The sequence below is a fragment of the Gopherus evgoodei genome, chromosome 11 (genome assembly GCF_007399415.2).
Source record: "Gopherus evgoodei ecotype Sinaloan lineage chromosome 11, rGopEvg1_v1.p, whole genome shotgun sequence".
In the NCBI taxonomy this organism is placed as follows: domain Eukaryota; kingdom Metazoa; phylum Chordata; order Testudines; family Testudinidae; genus Gopherus; species Gopherus evgoodei.
Genome location: NC_044332.1, coordinates 33,962,453 through 33,985,021, shown reverse-complemented (window position 1 = coordinate 33,985,021; position 22,569 = coordinate 33,962,453). Strand labels below are relative to the sequence as shown.

At 42.2% G+C, this 22,569-nt stretch overlaps 1 protein-coding gene across 4 annotated transcripts in view; it reads left to right on the top strand.

The window, feature by feature from the left end:
- Positions 1-22,569, top strand: part of PPP1R1C (protein phosphatase 1 regulatory inhibitor subunit 1C) — an 80,993-nt gene that overhangs the window by 57,682 nt on the left and 742 nt on the right. The window contains exon 5 of one of the 4 annotated variants that reach the window (XM_030580380.1): positions 12,841-12,990. The exons of 2 other annotated variants lie outside the window; for them this stretch is intronic. In XM_030580380.1, coding sequence (XP_030436240.1) covers positions 12,841-12,990 — 150 coding nt within the window. Of the gene's footprint in view, positions 1-12,840; positions 12,991-22,569 lie in introns of those variants that run through there. One more of the 4 variants, XM_030580382.1, reaches the window with a different exon arrangement.

The window sequence follows — 22,569 nt, the reverse complement described above, 5'->3', positions numbered from 1 at the left end:
CTGTAACTTGTGTTGCTCGGGGGGGGGGTATTTTTCACACCTGTGAGTAATGTAAATTAGATTGACTTAAGCGGTAATGTAGGCCTACCCTATGTAACTTGTTCAAGTTCACACAGGAAGTCTGTAGTACAGCAGGGACTTAAATCTGGGTTTCCCAGATGCCAGGTCAGCACCTTAACCACTTCCCTTCTCTCTGACACCACGTCTCAAGCCCTCTGGGGTGGTGACCGGCCTTTGGTTGATTGTTATGAATATGAAAAGCTGAAGTATAAACATGGAATGCTTAAGTTACCAAAATGTTTTTTGGCACTAATGCTCCCCCTAGTGGCTCTTACGTGGTTTTTATTATTATTATTTCTGATCAGTTACTAAATTCAATTTGTAAAGGAATCATAGTAACTATTTTAAGGTATAGAAAAGAAGGGTTATAACAGAAAAGATAGAAGTGATTTTAAAGACCACAGAACTGCTTTGTCTGATACCTCAACATTATTTTGTCTAGTTTGACAGCAATTACTAATCATTTACAGATAACTATTTCCCCAGGTCCTAGGGATATTTGGGTCCTGGGATATGGGTCAAGCTCATTTCTAGTTAGAACCTTGTTAAGTATAACAGAGTTCAAACCCAGCTGCAGATAGCATAGTTCTCATACCAGTGTGCTCAGGGTCTGAAAAATCTAGGTGCAAGTGCACTGAATTTTTGTTTTTGTACTTTGCAGAGAAAACTAGTAAAGTGGTATTTGCTCACACAGGTTACTATTTGTTTTTACCTGAAAAATTCAGTGTAATCCACAGTGGTTTCTTTCAGGCTCTGGGTATAAATGTAAGTGCCAAATAATGTGCTTCCACAATTAAATTCTTGTTGTTCTGAGTGCTGGATGTAGAGTATTTTGCTACCTTAGGCCAACTGGAAAATGTATGTCTCTCACAGCATTCAGTCACCCACACTATAAAGAGTCATTAAAGATTTTGCAGTCCCTAATGGTTTGCTGCCCTTGGCAACTTGCCTGCTCAATCTGTACAGTAGAGTGGGACCTGGCTGTATCCAGTGCAGTTCAAACACTTTGTAGCTATGGTATTTTCTGATGCTTGAATAGTAAGGTGATAGGCTTTAAGAAAAATTGACTTGCATGTCTGTTTCAGGTAAGTGAAACCACTGATATTAAAACAATAGCACCAACTCAGCATGTTTTTGTTTGATGTATTTTCATTTGATTGAAGTATGCATTAATTTTACTTTCTTAGTACACTTCTGGAACACCTGTATCTTATAGCAAAGTAGTCCTGTGCCCTAGCTAAATTTAGGTCAACACTTCAATTGCTAACCCTGTAAATATAGGAGGAAGAAAATAGGGCTGGTTAAAATGCTGACTTGACAAAATCAAAGCATTCCACGGGAACATGCCTATTGCATCAAAACTCTCAACAGAAGCCAGGCAGGTACACACCTGCCTGCCTGCCAGGCAGCAGGGCCTCCAACTCCCTCGCTTTCTGGCTCCCAGACAGCCCAACTGGCAGGCTGGCCTGGTCCTTGGGCTACTGTGCTTTCCACCTCCCTGGGATTTGCAGCTCCCAGTGCTGCCCAGGTCCCTGGCAGCTTACGTGGAAGGTAGTGGGCCCCCTGGTCTGGCTGGGTCTCTGGCTGATTGGCTTTGCAGCTTCCTGGGCAGCTCTGGTTCCCACCTGATAGGGTTTCTGGGCTACTTGGCCTCTGCAGAGCTCTAAAAGAGAACATAAACCCAGTTTTCACAGCTGGGCAGGTGAATCATCATGGAAACAGAAAGTATTTTTACACAGATGATGGGAGGCTTGTTTCTTATGTGATATATATTCCAAGACTCATGATACTTATACAAAGCCTTGGTGCAGAACCACACCAGCCTCAGGGAAGCTTTGGGAAGCGGTATCCCTTAAGAAGAGCTCTTGTGGAGTTTAGAAGCATTCTGTGTGTAAGGATAATCTGTACTGTTTCTTTAAATCTGTGGCAGGAAGCCATGCAGCTGGGGATATATGGAATTTTCTGGGCAGAAGCTCATCAGGGAATCAGAGAAGCTTCATAGATTACTGTTTTGCTAGAGTAAGCTCCCCCTGTGGCCAGCCAGTCACTGGACTGCCTCATCTCTATCCTTTTGAGAAGCTTTGTTCCCACAGGACACTAGCTTGTCTGTTGAGGGAGTTCTAAGTCTCAGGTTGTGGCCAGCCTCCTGCAGCAAATAAGAAGGAAGTTCCTTGTATCCTATTTCCCTGTTTGGACTCACAATTGAGCCTGCCTTTTCTGATATACTCATCATCATCATTAATAATAATAATAGCACCTCACTCGGAAGGATACCAAAGCCCATCACAAATTGTGTACATAAATAAATCTAACACTTGCAAGGAGGGCAGCAGCAAAGAGGCCATTTGGCACACAAATGGGGGTGCTGAGCTGACAGGAAGGGAAAATTTTAGTCAAGGCTATTGTGGCTAACTGCTGCTGTTTTAAAAAAGAAAAAATATCATGAGATTTTCAATTTTCATGGGAAGCAGGATATTGCTTGCTTTCCCCTCCCCCACATCCACTAGTAAGTGCTATAATACCCAATTTATCTATGTTATGGGGTTGAAGGCTTGGCCTGTCTGAGATTTGACTCCATGCTTTCAGGCAGTCAGGATAATTCAAACCTGATGTTTACACAGCATAGCCTTTCAATGCTGTTTCTAAGATTTTTATGTTACTGAACATGATCAGTATATCCAATGATCATTCATATGAGAATCTGTTAGGCAATAGGACTGTACCTGCCTGTAATGAGGACTGAATTTGAAAACAATGGGGTTGCAGAGTTGTCTCCGAGGAACTCATCTGAAGACAATAGGATTGCGCAGGTGTTAGGGAGAGTTTAATTTGGCCTACAGAACCTTTATTACTGGTGATGGAGGAAATTACTACCTAGCAAGACAGGTAAAGAGATTTGCAATTTAACTTGTAAATACAGCAACTTCCTTATAAATATGAATGATCTCAGGCCTGGTTAAGACATGAGGAGCTTGCATTAAACAATTACATTGTTTGTATTTAAACATGTTCAAACAGATGGAGATACTGCAGCCACTAATATAGTCTGTTCTGCCCCCTGCTGTCTGGAATTCTGCCTTTTGAAATGGAGCATGACCTCCCGTTTCTGCCACCAGACCCACAGCCTTATATAACAGCAGCAGCTCCCCACACACTCACAAAAAGGTGTGTTCTTAACATGAGTCCATTGTAAGGATTAGCAGGACTTGAACGTGGGCCTATAGGGCTATCAAGCAACCAACATCCCCAGCCAGCAGCAGCTGTAACTTGTCTGCTCCCTGTGACCACAGTGACCTCAGAGCCTGTCCACCATGGGAAATTCCACCTCAAGATATCTGACTGACAATTGCCTTTGTGATCCCTGATTGGCTCCTTGATCCTAAATATAACCATGAGGCATAACAGGAAGTGGCCAGGCAACAGTGTGGATTCCTATTTAGCTGTCATGACTGCTGTGCTTCTGAAATTGACTCAGAGACTCTGACTAGGATTCTAACTCCCAGTGGACCCCCAGGACCCCAACACAGCTCCAGGTACCTGGTATTGACCTTCAGCCTGATTCTTGACTCCAACTTGACCCTCAGCTTGACTGTTTAACCCTGACATTGACTCTGACCCCTGCCTTCAGAGCCTACCACTAGTCCTGCCTACCTTTGCCCAGGATCCTGACATAGAATCACAGAATATCAGGGTTGGAAGGGACCTCAGGAGGTCATCTAGTCCAAACCCTTGCTCAAAGCAGCACCAATCTCCAACTAAATCATCCCACATAGGGAACCCTCTTAGTTAACATAGGTTTAAATAGTAGTGAAGATGCAGCAATTCAGGTTATCAGCTTGAGTTAACCCCAGGTTCCTGTATCTTCACTGTGATTTTAACCCCAGTTAGCTAGTGTGTCATAGCTAACCCAAGTTAAGAACATGCTCTTTCTTTGCGTTGTAGGCATACGTCAGTCAGTAGCTGGGTGATGCAGCATCTTTAGCTGACAGTGATTAGGATTTCTCTAATGCAAATCCAGGATGTGTTAGCTCTTAGCATGAAGAAATCCTTATCCTCTGTACTGAAGGGTTAATAAAACCATGATGGCTGGCTTTGTCCTTGTAATGATAACCTAGAATACCTAGAATAGTTCGGTAGACCTGGTTAAATCGGGTTGTAAACTATGGTTTGGTTAAATAGAATACTAGTTGCAGAGAGGAGAGGAGAAACATTCAAGCATATGTTCATCTGGAGTCAGACTCTTTTGAAATGGATCCCAGCTGTTTAGATGATCTCAACAAACCCCAGACAAGTAAGTGGTGAAAGTGAAAAGATTTGTTCTTCCTGGCAGATTTCTGCTTATGTACAAAAAATACAACTAGAGTAGGTATATTGTAAAGAAAATGGCATTCGCCTGCTACTTGAAGACCACCCAAACCGCAGGTGCAATGTGGATCATTTAACTGCAGATATATTTGCAAGCTGGCCCATCAATTTTGTTTCCAATTGCCACATTGATTGCCTTATTTGTTACGTATGTAGAAAAGAGTGCATCCTTCCATTACTGATTTATCAATGTCTGATTGTGTGAGGACCAAGAATGGTGTTTCTCCATTGCCATCACATCCTTGATAGGAACATTATAATGAAGATAATCATCCTTGCTCAGTGAAGGACTGAGCAGCAAATTTAACAGATAAGCACATACAATTCAGATTTTTGACAAGTAAACTGGATCAATTAATCTGAAACTCTCAGTGCATGGGATTTGCAGAAGGTGAAAGTAGTTAGCTTATTGACTGAACACATATTTGAATTTTTCTAGGAAAGATTTTGATGCCACTTTGGGTTTAAAAAGTCCGCCTTACCAAAGTGCTTTCTGACTACTTCTGCTGAATTCAGGAAGAATGGGTCTCATCTTCGATTATTCTCTGCCTCCATGTATCTCTCTCTTTGTCCTTCTCCTCAGTCCTCAGCTGCCTCTTGCCTTCCTGTGAAATACTTTCTGAACTCAAGATGTGCCAGTTCCTTTCCTCCCCTGTTTGAGGTTTCAGTCTCTGGCATATGCCAGGAAGTGAGATGGTAGCGTCACAGTGCAACTTTTCAAGCAGAGGACAGCAGTTGGGGAATTCCAGCTGCACTGTGACCCACAGACACTGGAATCAGATTTGTCCGCCAAAGGGGGATTGAGAAGAGCTCATAAAAAAAAATTTCAGTGGAACAGTTTTCCATTAAAAATGCGAGTTATACATAAAGCGCAATGTTTTGTGGGACTGTGACAATTTCAGCAGGAAAAGGTCAAATACCTTCAGTTAATTTCATTTTGATGTTTATATTAAAGTATTAATTTTAATATATTATGTCAGACGTGGCCAAACTTACTGACCTTCTGAGCCATATATGATAATTTTCAGAAGTTTGAGAGCCCTGACCAGGCATGCCTTGCAGGGTAGAAGTCACGAGCCTCCCATTCCCGCAGGGCAGAAGCCCCTAGCCCCACCACCTTACTGTAGGGCAGAAGACCCAAGCTCCCCCCACCCCTCCAAGTCTAGTAGTTGGATAATGGTGGGGGGGAGGGCTCCGTGAGCCACACTATACTGTAAAAGGCTCGTGAGCTGTGGTTTGGCCACCCCTGTATTATATGTAACATATACCATACATTTTATAGACGTCTAAATGTAATGAATCAACATAACATTGAAATGAAATGTTTTGATACTATCAAAACCAAACATTTCAGTGGTCCTGAACTGACTTTTTTTTTTTAATTTTGATTTCACGGGGAATTTTAAAATTTTGTTTTCATTCTCGAATAGAAAGGTTTTTTCTGACTATCCTGTAGAATGGAAATTCCAGTTCCTGACCAGCTCTAGAACTGAGAAGGACACATGGATTGGTGGGCCAGTTTTTGCATGTAGTATGAAGTCCCTGGAAAAGTGGAGCTCTGTGCAGCCACACAAAACGGAGTCCTCGGACTGCCATATCATTTTTTATGTGCACTATGTGCACTTGTAAAATCCAGATGTCCCGTCTGATACGGTACACTAACAGTGTTGTGCATTGCAACAGATGTCACTTCCATGGGGAGAGCAAAAGAATAGACGCCTAGTGTTATTTTTATACAAAGTCTGTTATTATTAGAATTAGGGGAACATTTGAGTGTTTTTTTCACTTCAGAATGAAACAAAGATTTCGCATTCAGAGCTCTTAAATAATTCTGCACTGAATTACAGCCATGTGACCCCATTGAAGTCAATGGGACTCCAGTGGGAATTCAGCACATTGTATGTTTCAGCAAAACATCTGTATAGAAAAGGGCCCCAGCCAAAATGTTTGGTGAAATTTGGATCCGGATTCTGATCCAGATCACAACTTAACAACTGCCCCATTTAATGAGCTGAACCAAACCTCAGTTTATAAGTAGTCTTTGATTTAGAGAGAGTTTCAATTTGGATCTGGACTTTGCAGTGTAAGTCTATCTCTGCAACTTCACCAGAGTTTCTCAGCATGTAAATCAGTGCAAAACTGTCCCTCTGTAGAATAGTTGTTAATAGTTTTAGCGTAAAATTTAAACTCCTCCATATTCCCAGTCTTTCCTTTTCCTACATAGCCTGGGCCAAATTCTGCCTCCAGTGTAACCTTATTGAAGTTAGTGGGGTTGCATGGGGTGAAAATCTACACAATATTTGTCTCCCTGAGAATAAAAGATTTGCCTGAGTGCAAACATAGCTATCAGGAGAGAGACCCTGTAACAGGGTGGCTGGCCCATTAAAAGAAACTGGCTCAGCTCTCCTGCGCCAGTCCAGATGCTCCCAATGGGGTCAATTAAGAGGGCAAGGGGGGCTATAAAAGATGTGAGTCAGAGCCCACTGGGTCAGTCAGGAAGAGCAGGAGATGAGTATGGCCAGAAAGAGAAAGTGGTTCCTGGAAAAGGTCTGAAGGCAGGACAGTAGCAAGAGGGGTTTGCTGGCTGGTGTCCCCAAGCCAGAGGGCGGAAGGTAGGAGGAGCAGCAGCAGGGGGTGAGTCCTGCTAGCTCTATATGGGAGAGCTGGAACCAAGGGCCAGAGAGGGCTGAAGAAAGGAGAGGCAGTGGCAGGGCTTACCACCTAGCAGCTCCTTGCCAGAGAGCTGGGCCTCAGAGAAACCAAGAGAGGCTCCCAGCAGTGGTGCCATGGGGGTTCCTGTTGTGAAAAGCAAGGCTGTGCCCCAGCAGGAAGGGGCAGAGAAACAAAACAGGACTGACAAGGAGTCCAGGTGTGATGGAAGACTCTAGACTGGTGAGCTCTTGCCTTCTCCCTCTCTGTTGAGGGGGTTAAGGGGCAAGTTTGCTTCCGATTATATATTGCTGCACACGGCTGTACTGGGGAAGTGGACTTAATAAATAACACACTGGTGCTTACAAACTCAGAAGCATCTGGTGGAGGTGGTTCCAAGGGCGGAGAAAGGAGCCCTGTTACTTGCCCAGTCACATATTCAACGTTTACATCCAGAAATGCACAAGGAATCTAAAAAACGTATGATGAAACCCCCTGGACAAATACTTTATGGTGGGTTTTTTTGACAGTCGTGAGACTGACAGCTAGCTCTATACGGGATTGTAAATAGTGTTGTCTTTAAAAGACCTTGGGTAGATTCAGAAAGGATTAGCTGCATAATCCAAAACTTGAACACAAGGAGAAGTTTCCCAGCTGTCAGCCCGAAGTGGAGATAAATACTTCCCTCCTTCTGGAGTTAGGCACTGAACTTCCTTTGAGGGGTAGAGCTTAGTGGCTAGCTTAGGTGCTCCCTAAGTGTGCTGGCTTTTTTGAATTCCATTTATGCCCCAGGCATTGCATAGGGAGCCTGGGTACCTAACGAAGGGCAGAGGATTTCACTAGGCAACAGGATACCTAAAGTTAAACATTGAAATGCCGAACTGAAAGGCTTGTCTGCATGGCCAGATAGTGTGCGGTAACCAGGATGTAAATGTATAGTACCTTAGCCTGCCATGTATTAACTGAATCCTGCACTAAAAGGTCTGTAGCAGAAGCTAGATGGCCAGTTAGTATGCAGCAGGCTAGGTCACTGTACAGTCACACCCCTGGCTTGCTGGATGGACAAGCCCTATGTCCCCTCTGTGGATTTAGTCCCTTGATTTTCTTATTCTTAAAGGTTAACAAGTCACAAAGTGAACAATTGGTCTTAGAAATCTCAGCTCATAGGTGCAATTCTGCTTATGATTTTCAGCGTCCCTGTGGGCACAGCACCTTTGAAAAGCTGTCTCTACTGATTTAATTTAAGCGCACTAGCTGCCAGCTATTATGTGTTTATGGGTAACTGAGATGACAAAATGTCAGCCAGAAAACTCCAACTCACATGCAAATGCAGACATCCAACCTCTGCTGCTGACCCCTCAAGCCAGTGCCTGTGGAGAGTAAAGAGATGAGCTTTGCACATATATGAGACACTATCATTATGTGCAAGGTCTAGTTGAAGTTGTTGGAATAGTAGCCCGAGAACCTTCCTATGAAAGATCAGTTGAGAAATGGATCTTGCTTTCAGTAGGCTAAATTGAAGGCAAGTGGAGACTATTATAAGCTGAAACATCTATTTTGCTGACTGCAGGGGCTTCTGCTTATTATCTGACGTCTAAAGACTGGCTGACTTGTGCAGTGGGAAGGCTAGTGAGGGTGTTAGGGAATCAGCAAAATGAGATGTTTACATACTAGTAAGAGTTGCTTGGAGCTATGAAAGCCTTAACTGTTTACACTTTTAGAGGCTGTCAGTGAGAGATGTATACTAGTCAGTAACAAGGTAAACTGACCTCAATCTCTAGTACATGCTTTATTCGATCTGTGGAGGATTTACAACAGCATTTTTGTGTTGAGGCTGCTGCTTTGTGCTAATTGTATCACACTAATGCTGCTTAAAGAAACATTTAAATGCAGGGAGGGGAAAGGGAATGGAAAGTGCAACTTGAGCGAATAAAATGAATAACAGTCAAACACGTGTAATGTGCATTTTATTGGCCACTTATAGTGCTGGTTATGGCAGCAGTGACGAGGGGCATATTGATTTTAGTGTGGGGAGGATTAAGCCTGATTTTTGTAATTTAAGACTTAACAGGAGCTAAGAGGGCAGTTTGGTGACACTTAACAGGCATTTAGCAAATGAGTTCATTCCTGTTGCATGATTGCTGAATGACCATTTGTGATGGTTATGGTGCTCTGCTGGGTATGGTGATGATATTCTAGAGATGCTACTCCAGCTGTGACCCACATAAAACCATCATGTTTGCCAGTAGTTTGTTTTATTTGTTTTATTTGTATATGACACAGTGGTGGACGCTATAGAAAGCTTAGATTGTGTTACTGAATAATTTCTTTTGCCTGCATGCCTTCATTTCCTCCCCACGCGCCTGTGTAGAGGTAGGGAACAACCACCCCATATTATACTAACCGTACATTTTTTGTCACTGAGTTACAATGCACTAAAACATTAACATGCTTAAAGCTGGCACTTTTTCCTTATCCACGGTTGTAAAATCTGGTTGGTGATAATACCACGGAATCCATAGCGTGTGCTGTAATCTGTAGGCACTCCAACACCTGTTAAGAAATGAGCCTTAAATTTGCATTTCCTTAGTTACTTTAAATCAGAATGACCATAATGCAGGTTTTGTATGTCAACAAACCACACAGTTGTGCCTTTTAACTCTAAGTTTGGGGCCAGATCCATTGTTAGCATTGTCTTTGATATTTTACACACAATTATTGTGAGTAAACTGCTGCTGTTTGAAATCGATTTCTAATTGTAACTGAAAATTTAAAATCAAGTATTGTATAGGCTTCCTCTTTCCAGTGAAGAAAATGACAAAACTCCCATTGACCTCCATAGGAGCTGGCTCAAGCCCTGTATTTTAAACAGTGTAAGAACCCTGGTTGTGTTCAGGCAGACCACTGACTCACTTGAGTAAGGGTGGCATAACTAAGGTCTGCATCATGGGCCAAAGCCTGAAGTTCTTGATTATTACTTTGTTCTTTCTCAGGCAAAACTCCCAATGACTCAGCGGGCCAAAGCTAGCAGGAGGGATATATCTTATTTAGGGTTCAATTGTGATACTACCATAGAGCAGAGGGTAGGAGATGATGTGATATTGCCCTGCATCTAGGAGAGCTCCTAGAAGCATTATGCTTTAGACAGATATGCTGCCTTCAGGAGCATCTGGGGAGCACATCTGCTGTGCCTGCCTTGAAGAAGGGCCCATGTGTGCTTCCCCTGAATGGGGCCAACTCTGCCTGGCACAAAAAGTGAGTAGGGGCATAAGCACACAATCTGTGAGACATCAAATGCTAGCAGTGGCAGTAGACTCAAGTCATCCTTGTACTCAGAGATGGAAGGGAGGGCACAAGGGGAATTTCCTTTAGCGTCCTCCCTATACAGTCACCCAGTTATAACCTGGCACTCAGCACTGTGTCAATCTCCCATTAACTATGCTTCCCTCAACTGAGCTCTGACTGCAGTGGCCGTTTGCCTGAACAAGGCAATTAAGTGAAAATGAATAAACCTTGCAGAACAACCCCTTGATACAGATTGCAAGTCACTTATGCAAAGGGAAAAGAAGAAAGCCCAAAATAGGCACTTGGGAAACTCTATCACTTCCCTTCTTGCTGCCTGATTTACTGTTTTACAACTGCCTGGATCTCTTTCTTCAGTACATCTTAAACTATTTAAGGACTTAATATAGCTAGGATAAAACTTAAACTGTTTAGTCAGAGGAGTTTTGATTAATAAGGTTGAAGGGCTTAGGGTATATTTTTCCACTGTGGTGTGTGGGAAATTAGCTAAACGTTTTCCATGAACCATAATGAGATGTGCTTCTTAAATCTTTGTCATATGAAAAAAATTAAGTACAATAATGCATATTTGGCATCTACATTATGTAGAACCTGGCCAACATATACAGTGCAATATAGCCTACAGAGTATGTATGTATGTAAAATATTTGGAAGAGCAGAAAAGTATATGGAACTATTATGAATTGTATGTGTGTGGAATTAAAATGATTTCCAATGTGTTATAGGGATTTTATTGAAATGTGAAACTGGGACTTCTTTGCACATCATGTATGTTTTACATTTCTATACAGAACATATGAATCTTTGTTTAAAAAATAATTCAATGATGTACATCATGCTGAAAATGTTCGACTCTCTGAAAAATTAAACTAAACAGTGCCAACTGTTTGGCCAGTAGCATTGACATTATGGGACAGCATCTTATCTGGTGTCACTGTCATAGGTCTATTGATTTCACTGAAGCTGAGTTCAATGGAGCTATGCCAATATACACCAGCTGAGCATCTGCCCTATATGCTTGCTGACCTTTAGCCGAGTAGTGGAAATGAACTGAACCACCAGGTAGCTGAAGGCAGTAATCCACACATTTTCTCTTCCTGAATTCTTACTGGAGCAGGGAGAATGGAAGATATTTAAGCAGCAAGAGCTGGAGCCTACAGGCTGCTGAGCTGCTGAAAAATGTGGAGAAGGAGCATGCTTGCCACATGCTTTGTGCCTGTGAAGGAGGCTTGTATTTAGTGGGCCTGGTCCTGTAAAATGCTGAGTGCCGTCAACTTTCACTGACGTCAACAACAGAGGAAGGTGTTTTACACCTTGCACAATTGGGCCTGGTGTACAGAAATGTGCAGCAGGCTGAGCAATGTGACTAATCTCTGTACCTAAGAAGGTGTAGCCAGGGCCGAGATGCTTGAGCACAGTCCAGTGACAGCGCTGCTATGCTTAGCCACCATTTTTTAGGAGTTTCAGTCACTCCTCCTGCCAATCCGGAGTAATGGCTCATTCATGTGTGCCTGCGAGGTGCACTTAGAAGAACCTGAAAACAAGGGCAGCTGTGAGGGACTTGGTCCTGACCATAGCCCAGAAATGCACTTGATGATTATAAGAAAGCAATATCGCTCCTAGTGAGAGGCTCAGTGTCTCCTGCCCTATGCTGGGTACAGTTCCTGCAGGCCCCCACCTCTCTGCAGCACCCGCTCCTCTCAACTTGCTGGATCACAGCTTTCAAAGCATCAAGTTTAGCAGCCCTCAGCATTGTTCCCCCTCATCTGATGCCAGGCACGCCAGAGACCTAAGAGACTGAGTTTGCTGCTGGGTTAATATATGCTTGGGTCTAAAAGCTGAGCATGTAAACAGCCTGACATGCTGCTTCAGGTGTCATCTCATGGATAGAAAACAGTTAAAAAATACAAATAAGGGAACTAATGGTCTGATCCTACAGGAACTCCCAGCGCAGTTCACTCATTAAAGTAGGAGGGCATTGTGGGTATGGGGAGCTCTTAGCAGATCAAGCCCTAAGTCAACTTTCACAGCCTTTAATAAAACCCAACTATTTCTGATATTTTTCATTTTCCAATATAATTTTGTTTAAAATATCCATGCAGGTTGTGCATTAAGGGTTCAGAACAGATTTTTGTATAGAGATGTCAACATTTCCCAAAGGCGCAAGTGCTTTTGGGACCGTTAATTTCTCAGTGCTCTACCTCAAACACCACAAAGGGGCCCAATTTTCAGAAAGTGCAGCACACTGACCCTCTGAAAATCAGGCCTATAAGGGGATTCAGGGAAGGCAGCAAAAATCAGCCATTTTGAAATACTTAGGTTGAGACATTTTGTCAAGTCCTGAAGGTTTGTCACTTTTATTGTGTATATATACATAACCGAGGAAAAAGTAATTTCTTTCATAACAGGAGTGCTTAGGTTTTTGTTTTTATTACTATGTTTTTAAATCTGTTACATCTGCAGGCAGTGAACAGGCAGATTCTATTAAATGTAATGGTAATCACCACTCCTCAGGCACCATACAGCAGCAGAGAGTAACTGAGGCAGATGATCAGCTTATGAAACCAAGGCGGAAAGATACACCATTTCAGCACCAAGCACCGTTTGTTCCAGGTAGGGTGCTTCAAGATGCACAATAGATTTTTAGATAGCTAAAGCTTTATCCAATTTCTCATTGACATCAATGCCAATGACTTCTGACTTTTTTTTTTTAACTTTTATGGGAGTTGGACTAGGCACTACAAAATGAAGACAAAGAATGTAATGGGACTTTTGTGGGAGTTTCTGTTGCTGGGCCTTTCTGAGATGAATGAGGGATGTACCACATTGGCATTCAGGTGTTGCAGTGCTCCCGCCTGTCCCTCTCCTCCTCTCCCAGTGTAAACCATTTGTGTTCTCCTTTTTGTGGATACTGCCTGGTACTTGTGGGATAGAAGTGTGGGGTACAAATCTTTGGCAAGGTATGAGGGGCCAGATCCTTAGCTGGTGTAAATTGGCATAGTTTCACTGAAGTCAGTAGCATGATGCCAATTTATGGCAGTGGAGGACCTGGCCCATTCTTTCTCTAGACAGGTATTCAGAGGTGTGGAATGAACCCAGAGACCAAGTACATCACCACTATGAGGCACTTGGTGTCCACTGTGATCTCAAGACTCATTCCTTGGCCATGTGGTACCTATTTTAATTTGCTTTTATAAACTGTTTTTAAAAAACACATGCACACACACATACAAAACCCTCCACTTCTGAGACACAAAGTGGTACCAGGTGAATGAGCATGCTCCAGCCAATATAATGATCTATACAACTGAGTTTATTGCTAATAAGGGACTTGATTTGTGTGTGTGTGTGTATATTCTTTGACCATATTGGTAACTAGCCCTCTGAAGATGTACTAAAACACTGAAAATAAAAAAGATCAAGATGATATTTCTAGAACACTTGTTTTTCTATCTCTAAATTATTTTCCATAAAACAGAAGTGTCTTCTATTCAGATACTAGAAATCTAATTCCTGTTGGAACACTAGAAATTCTATTGTTCTACTGGCATCAGTTGTGTCCTGTGAAATCATATAGTGGGACAAAGAGATGTAATTCCAACAGCCTTTGGGTGTCCATGCAGAACTGTCTTGGATTGCAACCCTGGGCACAGAAGGTTGGGGAGAAAAGTGGCAGGACACGCCAGGGGAGTAGCCTCATTGCAAGCAGCACATTGTTTCCATGTGGAGAAAAGTTACTTTCAAGAGCAGAAGCAAAGAAGGAGTTGTGACTCTCTTTCAGTGTCCCCCTTGACATGGCACAGCTACACACCACCTCATGCTCAGAGCTGAGGCTCCACCTAGTCCTATGTGACATTGGACCAAGTCATTTAACCTGTGTGTGCCTCAGTTTTCTTCCCGTATTGTTCACTGTGCTGTACGGAAGTGCCTGCTTTAATTGTAAGCTTTTTGATTTTAGGGGTCAGAGCAAACCTCAGCTGTGGAGACATGGGACCATTTTTTTAAGCAAAGTAAAATAAGAAAATGAATTCCACATCCTTCAAAGGCATTAATGAGTTGTGACATGTGTGCTCCATTTGCCTCAAATAACTATTGTTTTTTGTCAAAAATAAATGAACTAACATATTCAAAAGTGATTTGGGGGGTACCTCCATTTTTGAATGTCCAACTAGAAACAATTTAAAGAAACCTGATTTTTCACAGGACTGAGCATCTGCCCTCTGAAAATTTGGCCACTTCAAAATGTCTCATGTTGGGGATTCAAATCAGTAGTCGTTTCTGAAAATCTTGGCCTGCGTGTTTCTCATAGAGATGGGCCTAGACCCAAAACTTCGTATCCAAACACTGCTCTATACACTAGGGTGTTCAAAACAGATCTAAATCTGAGTTTTGCAAATAGCCATTATATTTCTAATGTGTCACAGTGTAATCCAAACATGTCTTGGGCTTTGTGAGTGGGGAACGGGGAGGCGGCAGGGTACACAATGTTAATTCAGGCTCACACTATTAAATCAGTCCCAGATCTTATCTCCAATTTTAAGAACAGATGTAACTACAGTAACATTTGGTAATTTCACATCTCGTGCTACTGATTAACCTTCTAATCTAGTGCTTTGATCAGGTGGATAAAAGCAAAAGTCAAGCTATTGGTTAACCATCGCAGATTTTATGATGTGACCATGGAAATGTCATAAAGTTGCTTCACTGCTTCAAATATGCTTTGAGGCAGTGATTTCATCTAAAATGCATTACCAGTTCAAAGTGTATTAGTGCACGCCTGCTGCAAATGGTTTGGCATTCAGGCTTTTTTCATCAGCATTAATTGGATTAAATTATCTGCAGTGAAATCTGATCCTTTGATTAAAACACTTCTTGGCCTGATGGGGTTAAGAAAGCAAGACAAGAAAAAGGGAAGGCTAAGGTAAAATAAAAAGCAGCACTTGTGCAGTCTTTCTTTTGGCGTGGGCTAGAGAATGACTTTGAGCAAAGTAATTTTAAAGCACAGCAGCCTAAAGGCACCAACTGATGGTTGGGTTGGGGAAGCAGGAGATAAATAAGGGGCAAGGGAAATCAGAATGGCATTATGAGTGATAGTGCTGTAGAACTGATGGTAGAAGAGCAAAACCACCTACAAGAAATGACGTTTCAGAGTAGAATTTAAAACCTGAGCACAGGGACTGTGGAGCAGCAAATGAACAGAGCAAATGTAATGGTGCAAGAAGAGTGTGAACAGAGTGACCTTAGGGCAGCCAGAGTAGAAGCAGAACAGAACATCCTCTGAGCGAGCAACCTCAGGGCAGAGTGTCAACAGAGCAAAGAGTGAGAGGGGTGAAGCAAACTGAGAAGTGGCTCAGGGCAGAGCATATTGTGAAAGCAAAATAACCTTAGGGCAGAATATAAGCAGAACTGATCGAGAGCATGAGTGTAAAGATGAACTCACAGGATTACTTACAGTCTGAAAAAACAGATATTTGAGGGCAAGGGAGACTCATTTATGGATCAGCACTCAGACATATCCCGTTACAATTATTATTATGAAATCTAAAACTGTATATGTTGATCTTAGCACTCTCACATGTACAGAGCAACATCTGCTGCCTAGAATTTTGCCCATTACATTAATATTGTATTTTTTTTCTGAGTGATATTTTAGAGTCTATATTTGTGGTTTGACCTTGGTAAACTCTTGTTTTGATGGATATAGATAACCTCTGAACAGCAGCTGCTCTGGTACCTCTTTCTTACTATTAAAAAAGGGCAGAGGGTGCGGAGTACATTGCTAATGTAACATGCATTAGGATCAGAATGAGAGAGGATAAAAAGAATTTAATTTTGTCTTTCCAGTTTTGTTTCCTACTTAATTAACACGGCTGTGGAATCAGTTGTGAAGACTATGATGGTGACCAAGGTTACAAAACTTTTACCCTAGTATCACCGGATAGATGATTGTTTAGTAAACAATTTAGATACTTCTAAATAAAAGGGTACTGGGTACAGCTATGGGCACAACTCAGAGACTGGCCCAACTAGTTCAGAAAACTTAAAGTCCATTATCTCTGGCGATGTAGGATATTATTTTATTATCTGCTTATCTCTGGCTTATTGCTGAGTCAGGTAGTTCAAACCACATAATCTAAAAAGCCCTAGAAAGTGAGTTTGATGAGGCTTTAAAGGCCTCTTCCCACAGCCTCTGAATGACTGTCTGTTATAGTATCTCTTTGGCCTTGTCATAATATTTTGTACCATTGCTGCTGCTATGGAGAATGCTGGGAAATCTTAGAGGTCTAGTGTAGGCACAGCTTTGTGACTTTCTGCATTTTTGCAGTCACGGTTGTTCATTGCAGATTAGGTGGAAAAGCTAGAATTTTGTCCTGGTGGATTAAGCGGCTCCACCATGTGGTGCTTTAGAAGCATCCTAGGACAGTAAGGAAGTCATGTAACCTCCATCAAGGCTGAACAACAACAACAAAAGCATTCACGTCTGAGAATACACAACAACATGAAAGCAAAAAGTCCCAGTTAAGTGAATTTGTTTCTTTAAACATTTGTAAACATTTATGGGGGTGCAACAGTTCCAAACTTTTCCCAACAATATCTGGATCGCTCATGTAAGTTAATGCTGACAATGTCAATAGGACTTTTGCCTACTTTTGCCAGTGTCAGAATTGTTGTGAGTAAGCAGTGGGCCAGTTAGCTGCTGGACACTGGTTGTTTCTGTATTGCAGCAAGAAAACTTGGCACCAAGTGCATAGAGTATAACTTGGGGCATGGGAGAGGGAAGCAGCTGTTTATTAACCATGGTTAGATGTTATCACATGTTTCGCCATCTGCACATGGTTGCACTCTAATTTGTTTTACTGTGTAGCTAGGTGACACATTCCGTAAGACCACTGATCATATGGGCCTGCCTTCATTTTGGAAAACTGCAGTGCAATAGTTTGGAGCTTATTGTGTAATATAATGAGTCTTGTGACAAAGGTGATGGTGGGCTGTAGGTCGGGGAGATCTGTTTCCTTATGAAAAACACAAGTTTACATGAGACACAAAGTTCAGTGTGCAATGCTCGCTCAATAGTGTAACTCCCACTTTGTAATTGCATCCTAAAAAATAAACTTCACTCTTACCAAAATTTCATTCCACGGAACTACATCATACTGGTCTTATGTCCTGTGTCCTCCCCTTTAGGCGTAGCTCTTGTTTCATGTCCTAAAAAACCCCCAACCTGCAGTACTAACTATTCTGCCTCCTAGCAATTTCTGTTTGATCTTTTTATTTTGTGTTCATTAAACAGGTACAGCAAATGTGCAATATATAGCATCTCCAGTGAGAAAAACAACAAGAGATGAATTTGCAGAGCCATCACATTGGTTTGAGTTGAATGCTCATAAATCTACATTTGTGGGGAATTAGAACACAAGTATTTCTCTTCTTTAAAGGCATTATCTAAAGCAATTGTCCTTGTTGTATGTGGGCACCCAAAATATTGGTTTTTTTTTCACTTTTCACAGTTACGCAGTCTGATGCAAGTGGCTTAAAACATGCTAGATAAAGCAGAACTGCGTTGAAGGAGTTGGCCCATAATTTGCCTGCTTGATTTAAATCTGAATAACTGTTTGCCAGTGATTTGGGTGCTGTAATTCTTGACAGTAACAGGAAAGATGACAACACAGCATGGAGAACTGATTGACAATATTAGAGACAGGGCTGGTAGCACTGCCTATTGAGGTTGCCTGACACTCCTTACAAGACCCTGTTTTAAGTTGTTTACAACTTTGCCAAACTTTAACTTTTTTTTTTTTCATGTCAGGTGTCTGCCTCAAGCCGATCATTTTGGAAAAAATTCAACTAAAAAGGTTCAGCTGTTTCTCAGAATGATGCTGGGAGTAAATGCATTGTTTTGCAAGGCTGGAAAATTCTTCTTTTTGGGAGGCTGTTTGAATCCATGTGTTAGTGCAAGGGCTTGAAATTTGGCAAGGGGGTGGCCTTTGTGTCAGGGGTATGCCTTTTGCTTTTCCTGTGAAATAAAGCCCACACTTGGCCAATTTATAATCTCTTTGAAAAAATCTTTTTGCACGCGCTCAGTAGAGACATTTTACAGTTTAATAGTTAATATCTTCAGAGATTCCACTGAGCATGTGCTATCACCTCACAGTTCCTATGTATTACAAGAGGAGGGTCTGGTGAGACTGGGACTGGTGTGGGGCAAGAGAGAAACTGTGATGGGGAGTTGGTGGGGAGAAGTGGGAACCAGGAAGGGAGGCTGGGCCTGGTTGGGCAGGGAGACTGGAATGCCCAGGCATGGAGACTGGGACTGAGGAGAGAGTGGAACTCAGATGGGGAGCTTGGAGAAGGAAACTAGGACCAGCTGCGCAAGGAGACTGGGATGAGAAGCCTAAAGAGCGGAGATTGGGACTGGGTAGATAAGGAGAATGGGACTAGGGCTAGGAGTCAGGGGTGGGGAAGAGGCAGGACAGGGACAGGTTGGAATGGATGAAGCAGAAAGAAGGGATCAAACTTGGAAGGAACAGGCAGAGGACATTAGAGAACACTCCATGCCAGAGCCTGCAACTGAACTCAAGACTTCTGAGTCTCACCCTTCCTCAGTTGTCAGCAAATATCTGTGTAACTCACTGCCAAATCATGTGTCCCATCTATCTCCAGTGATGGTCCACACAGAGGACAAGAACATATTATTGCTATTGGTAACTATCTGAGCTCAGGTGACAGAATTCGATGTGGTAGATCTAATAGTTCCAATGCTGCTGATGAACGTAGGTGGTTAATTTGATGCCACATAATATTTATTTTTTTCTGGCTTTTTTAAAAAAACTAGGAAATTACCCTCAAAAATTACATTAAAAACATTTAGATTGCAAAGTCAATCACTAAAAAAATTAGGAAATGCCAGAATTAAGGGTGCCTGTGAAATCTGAATGTTTACCTATACAGGATTGAGTGTACATGACTATCAGCGCTAGTCTACACTACGGGGGAAAATTGATCTCAGATACGCAACTTCAGCTACGTGAATAATGTAGCTGAAGTTGAAGTATCTAAGATCGAATTTCTCACTGTCCTCACAGCTCGGGATCGATGTTTGCAGCTCCTCCTGTCGACTCTGCAACTCCGTTCGGGTTGGTGGTGTTCCGGAATCGATATAAGCGCTTTCGAGGATCGATATATCGCGTCTAGATGAGACGCAATATATCGATCACCGAGCAATTGATTGCTACCCACCGATACGGCAGGTAGTGAAGAGGTAGCCTCAGGTTCAGAACCATGGGCTAGATTCTGAGCTCAGGTATGCCTGGCATAGTCCACTGAAATTAATAAAGTTATTCCAGATTTCTATCAGTGTAAGTGTGACAAGTATCTGTCCTCATGTTTTTTAAGATGCCAAATTGCCTAACCTGTGTTTCTCATAGAACACATTAGGTTATTGAAACCGAATAAGTGCCATGGACTGTAACTGCCTGCTCTTCATGCAATCCATACAATTTAACCCTTACGCTTCAGAAAAACAACAATTCTAGTGTAGTAATAGACTAGAACTGGCTGGTTTCATACAGTACCACATGCTAAGAGAATTACCATGACATTGTCTGCCGTTGTTGATGGCTAGAGCTGGGCAGGAACTGGATGTTTCATTTCTCAGGGAATACCACAATGTCCAAACATTTTCTGTTATGAAACAGAACAAAAGTAAAAAATTAAGTTTCCTGCCAAATGAACTTCTGGGGAAAAAATAATTTGGGGTCAGTTGAAACGTTTGTTTTGATAATAGCGAACCATTTCATTCTGATTTTGATTTTTTTAAATATATATATATATTCTAGTATGCAATATAAAATAAGATTGAAATGAAAAGTCATTTTGAAAAAGAAAATCTAAATGTTCCAATATGACCTTATGAAAACATTTAAAAAAAAAAGTTTTCCTTTTAAACAAAACTTTCATTGAAACTGACATGTTACTGCAGAACATTTTGCTTCTGACAAATCAGAATTTTCCATTGGGGAAAAAACATTCCTTCAGAAACTTTTCAACCAGCTCTATGGCACTGACAATACTACTAGATTTCTGTGAGCTGCTCTCTTTCACTTTGGTATCTCTGGCACATGTGACGGGACACACTCTGGATTGCCACATGCTATGAACGGGAAATCAAGTCCCATCTTGGAACAGAAGCAGTAACAGATTAAGGGTAAAGCACTTGAGCTAGCCTTTCTGCACCTCCTATTATCAAAGGGTCTCAGTATGAAGCTTTTCCATTGTGACACAAATATTGATCTGAGCCTGTTATAGGCTTAATACATCCCTTTGATAACGTTCATTATGTTCCATCAAGTTTTTATATGACAATAGCCAAGATTTTCAGAAGTGACTAGGCATTTGGGGCTTTTTTTTGGTTTTGTTCTGTTTTTTGTGGGAGGGGGACATTTCCATTTTTGGGTGTCCAGTTTGAACCATTGATTTTCAGAGGGCAGGTCCTTAACACTTTCTGAAAAGTGGCCCCTTTTAGGTGTCTCAAGCTTGGGTGCCAAAAAATTGAGGAAAATCTTGTGAGCTCTTCAGAGGGCACTTCAGAAAATCTTGGCCTCTAAGGCTATATCTATACTTATGATGGTGTGTAGAGTACAGACCCTGCATGGGTATAAATAGCAGCATAGACCGAGGCAGTGCTTAGCCAAGTAGTGTACAGACACACCAGAACCTTAGGGAATGTACCCTACATGCCCAAGCAGTGCCTCCCACATCTGCAGTGCTATTTTTAGCAGTGTAACACCTTGCTGCCTTGCCCCATCAGCTCCTTTCACTGCCACCTGAAGCTACGCAGTCCAGTGTATAGCTATACATCTCCTACATGCTGCTGCAAGTGTAGACAAGGCCTAAGGCTTATAATAATGGAATGGCTACAAATCAGACATGGTTATTTTGGGATGCTGAGGTGGCAAATGAAAGTATGCATGACTTGTACGGAAAAACACATTTGAGCTCTTGGAACAACTGCTGAAGAAAATTTTGTTTAAGCAAACATTTTATTTTTTGTATCCCTGCCAGTCATGTCAGCTTTGATTATTGGTTACATGTCTGCCTGGCAAGTGAGTTAGTCAGAAACTAAATACAGTCCCAGACATTTAGTGACTACACATTGTGGGCTGTGGAGGTGGTGCTGAGACCTGGTCATAGAGGTCTTTTATGTTTGTTTTGGACCAGGAGTAATTTCAGACATGAATAATAGGCATGAAATTTGAGGTCACATTTTCCCCCTTTGACTAAAACAATGGCCCTGAGAGTGGAACTGGGAGCATTTCTGAGAATGCCACCAGAGAGGTCCTGGATTTCAGTCTCTTCCCTAACAGCCTAACTTTGGCCTCCAGGATGTCTCTCCTACCTTTCCCTATGTCATTGGTACCTACATGTACCACAACCACTGGCTCCTCCCCAGCACGACACTTGTCTATCCAGATGCCTTGAGAAATCCTCAACCTTCGCACCAGGCAGGCAAATCACCATATGGTTCTCCTGGTCATCACAAACCCAGCTATCTATGGTTATAATGATCAAATCTCCCATTACTAACACCTGCCTTTTCCTAGTGACTGGAGTTCCCTCCCCCAGAGAGGTAATCTCAGTGCGAGAGGATACCCTAACACCATCTGGAAGGAGGGTCCCAAATATGGAAAGGTTTCCCTCTGCTCCTGTTAACAGCTCTGCTTCCCTGGGCCTTTCATCCTCCTCAACAGCACAGGGGTTGTCTGACCGGAGGTGGGACAATTCTACAGTGTCCCAGAAAGTCTCATCAACAAACCTCTCTGCCTCCCTTAGCTCCTCCAGTTCCGCCATCATAGCCTCCAAAGCCCATACTCAGTCTCTGAGGGCCAGGAGCTCCTTACACCAAATGAACATGCGCTAGGATGAACATAGCATCCAAAAGTCCTTTGCAAAACTCCTGTTGGCTTGCCTGGAAGTGACACATTTGTAGCAATGGCAAAATGCAGTTCCCAGAGTAGTTACTTTCCAGTTTTCTGGATGTTGCAAGGGATGAGTAACCTGTACAATCTTCTAATTAATTTACACAAAAGGTGAATTCATTTAGGAGAGGGATCAGGAGCGGCTGAGACCAAGTGTACAAAGATTTGGGCCCTGTGTCTGCAATGCATCTCTTCTCCAAGAGATGCGTTTCAGAGC